Source organism: Limulus polyphemus, unplaced genomic scaffold (genome assembly GCF_000517525.1).
Source record: "Limulus polyphemus unplaced genomic scaffold, Limulus_polyphemus-2.1.2 Scaffold1271, whole genome shotgun sequence".
NCBI classification, from domain to species: domain Eukaryota; kingdom Metazoa; phylum Arthropoda; class Merostomata; order Xiphosura; family Limulidae; genus Limulus; species Limulus polyphemus.
In genome coordinates this window covers 313,342-317,011 of record NW_013666881.1, presented here as the reverse complement: position 1 = coordinate 317,011, position 3,670 = coordinate 313,342, and the positions used below count along the sequence as shown (strand labels likewise).

The following is a 3,670-nucleotide window of genomic DNA, read 5'->3' as shown; positions in this document are numbered from 1 at the left end:
TTTCAATTGCTGCTGACACCAAGGAAAGTTTTCAGGCTCGTCTTCTGTTGTTGCTTTTTTTAAACTGAAAGAAAGCCACAGAACCACTGTTATTATAAGCCGCCGAATGTTTCGGCTAGGTTCTCCTTAGAAAGCTAAGATCTGGGGTTAGATTCTCTGCGTTTGACAGAATGCGGATAGCTCATTGTGTGGCTTTGCGCTTAAACAAAAAGTTGCTTCAGATAAAACTACCGTTTGTTACTTGGCAGTAACAGTTCACGCCAGATCCGTAACACTTTGGATTTCAGTAGCTGGTTTTTGAATTTTAATGCATGTTTGTCTACAATTAATTTCGAATGATCTTTGGTACACAAAGCAGGACGGTAGTGGTGCAGAATGCTCACCTGAGGCGACACCATGAAAGAATTCCATGCCTTAAAATGCCTCCAAACGAAATGAATACCACACGTGATTATCTTGGAAGGTTGGACTATAAGTTTGGATCTGACGTAGGGGCTCCATATCTTCCTTTCGCGTATCACATGTTTCAAAGTTCTGAGCGGCATGTCGGTATCCGAATACAGAGGATCCTCTGGATGTTGGTTACAAAAGAAAGAATTTTGGAACACTAAGTTACTCCAATTTTTCGTTGGCAAGGACGTTATCATTTCCTGAAGAGTTCGATGATTCTGTGGAAAAATAAATTCATCCATATCTACCAAGACCACGTATTTATAATCAAACATGTTTCTATAAATACAATCCTGAGTGCTAGCCAACTGACCAAATGCCCAGGTTTTTGTTATCACCGACTTTGGTAGGCTCCAAGGAAGAAGTTCAATTTGCAATCCTTGTTTTTGTAGAGAAGATATGAACAGCTTGGTCTCGTTTGATATTTGGTAGTTATAAAAGGTAAAATGATTAACTCCTATTATGCTGTATACAGCCACAAACTCTGCCAAAGCTAATGTGTCGTTAAACGGTCCAAAGAAGGGACGAGCACAAGCTGCCATCTTATTTTGAGTTTCTGAAAAATTATTCTTATGTCCAATATGGACAGAAAGTTTCCTGGATTCCACTGACGTAGGATTATGACGTAAGTTTATGAAAGTGGGAGGTCGTCTCTTTCTAGGCCAATGACAGATAAAGTACACAGCTGAGTACTTTTGAAAATGATGCTCCTCAATGACTTCGTAGCTGGTAGGGATCACGATGGAATCATTTCGGCTCTGGTTGTAAGCGACGCAGCTGATATTCCTTTGATTTAGGCCAACACGTGGTGCAACAGCTACAACTCGAACAAATCTTTTGAAAGGTTTCAATCTGTCATCCCAGAATGCCGAGTATACGTGGATATTTTTAGTAAGTTTTATCCAGTCATCTTTTTGGTTATTCTCAGGATCTTTTGTGATTTTCAATCCAATTGGTCGTACATAATCCGTTTTCCAAAGAGCATGCAGCTTATTAGGAGACAGAAATGCATAAAATCCAACAGTAATCATTGTAGAAAACAGGGCCACTCTGAAAAATGTTGGTGATTTATTTAAGTAGTTGAGCATCTCAAGCTTAGCTTGTCTGTTGTCTTTTTGCTTTTCGATGGACATAGATAGTTGTGGATTCAGTCAGGTGAGTCTAAAATCATAATAATTCCACATTTAAATATATTACAGGAAGAACATGTCAAACGAAGAGGTTTTTAAATATATTTACTTCTATTTTCGTAAATAAATATATATATATATATCTATAATAACTTTCAATTTAACAAATTTATACATGCAAGGAAATGAACCAACTTTTGCTCAGTTCAAAGTATAGTAGGGATATTAAGTTGTCATGCCGTTAATTGGCTGTGTTTAGAACCAAGTAAGTTAGGACTTTTCGTCTGAGGTCAAGAAATGTCAGAGAGGTTCTTCGAACTGACACCAGCGGGCGCGTTTGAAGCCTGTCACATGATTTGTATTAGTGCGTGATTATTAATATTATACAATTTTCATACCTTAGTATACGATTTACACATATTCGATTAAAATGTAAAGACACTCGTTATGTTTAGTCTAGTAAAGTAAATTTATCCGTCTTGAAACACACCATTTTTGATGCTGATGGGATAACTTTACAAAATAAATGTTCTGGTAAGTTAACTCTTGTTTCAAACCAATTCAATAGCGTAGGGTCATAACATTTTATCATTCACAGTAGTATCTATAATATGTACATGTATCAGTAGAAGAGGATTTTATTCTACTTAATCTCTTCATTTGTTACAGGTTAAAAAAATCACGAGACAACTGTTTGTTAATAATTTATCTTAATTATGCAAAATCTCGTGTAGATGGAAAGCTTTGTTGCTAGGCCTATTTTTGCGAACTTTCAGTTATTTCATTTGACCCAAATGGATAACAATGCTGGTCATACTTTAGGTATGTGAGTATAGTTGTCATACTATAGGTATGTGAGTATAGCTGCCATACTTTAGGTATGTGAGTATAGTTGTCATACTATAGGTGTGTGAGTATAGCTGTCATACTATAGGTATGTGAGTATAGCTGTCATACTTTAGGTATGTGAGTATAGTTACCAAACATGCTCGCCCTTTCAGCCGTGGGGACGTTATAATGTGACGGTCAATCCCACTATTCGTTGGTAAAAGAGTAGCCCAAGAGTTGGCGGTGGGTGGTGATGACTAGCTGCCTTCCCTCTAGTCTTACACTGCTAAATTAAGGACGGCTAGCGCAGATAGCCCTCGTGTAGCTTTGCGCAAAATTCAAAAACAAACAAACAAACAAACCAGAGGGAAGGCATTCAGCAAACAGCGCACTCTGTCACAAGGGGAGAGGATTTATTATATGGTTCATAACGAGCCCAGAGTCGAACGCACGGAAAGCGTAATTAGCGAAACCACGTTTCAAACCGAGGTCTTATCAAATGAGCGCTCCGGAAAGCTAATTGCTAGGACCAACAATTTTGAAGTAATACTTGCTCTAAAGAGAAAAGTGAGCATTATATGCAGTATTGGAAATAATTATGAAAACAGTGAATAAAATGGGTATATAATGTAAATATATTAGAATTCTCCCTCTCTATTGTATGAAAATTAACTGCACCAGAGTATAGTAACGTAGTGATACTATATAATACGATTGGCTGTCATACATCCAGTCAGACAGTCACATAGCAGTATTAAGCCTACAAAAGTACAGGGGATCATACATGTTTTGGATGGTAAAGGTTACTTCATGTGACAGATTCAGACGAAACTTTATGTTTCAGTAAGAGCTGATTGTCAACTATGAAGAGGGTACGTGAAATGGTATTTTTGATAATAAAACTGGTTGAGGTAGAAAGTCTAAATAGAATAAATCTAGCCAATGATCTAGCTGTAAGTACAGGTGTGAATGTTACTCCCAGACCTATTAAGATACAGATAATCAGGAATTAATTAGCTTTAGTGGATGTGTAGCTAGTTTAAATGTGGTCCACAAATCACGAGAGATAACCAATTCAAAAAGATGAAATGGACATCAAACTTCATACAAAAGGATAAGGAAAGCTGGAGGAGCGTGTTATTTATAGGTGAATTCAAATTGTTTGGTAATAATCAACGACACTTTGCTAGATGACAGAGAGATCAACGTATAACATCTTGAACACAAATACAAGTGTGGGCTTCATTTCATCTGGTATTGAA

At 37.1% G+C, this 3,670-nt stretch overlaps 1 protein-coding gene across 1 annotated transcript; it reads right to left on the bottom strand.

Moving 5' to 3' along the window:
- Positions 1-227: 227 nt before the first annotated feature.
- Positions 228-1,481, bottom strand: LOC106462872 (beta-1,4-galactosyltransferase galt-1-like). The gene has a single exon (XM_013922838.1). It carries the CDS (start codon positions 1,479-1,481, stop codon positions 228-230), a length of 1,254 nt encoding a protein of 417 aa, XP_013778292.1.
- Between the last annotated feature and the right edge of the window lie 2,189 nt (positions 1,482-3,670).

Excerpts from the sequence above, each read along its gene's own strand:
- LOC106462872 (XM_013922838.1), bottom strand. The coding sequence starts at position 1,481 with ATGATTACTGTTGGATTTTATGCATTTCTGTCTCCTAATAAGCTGCAT.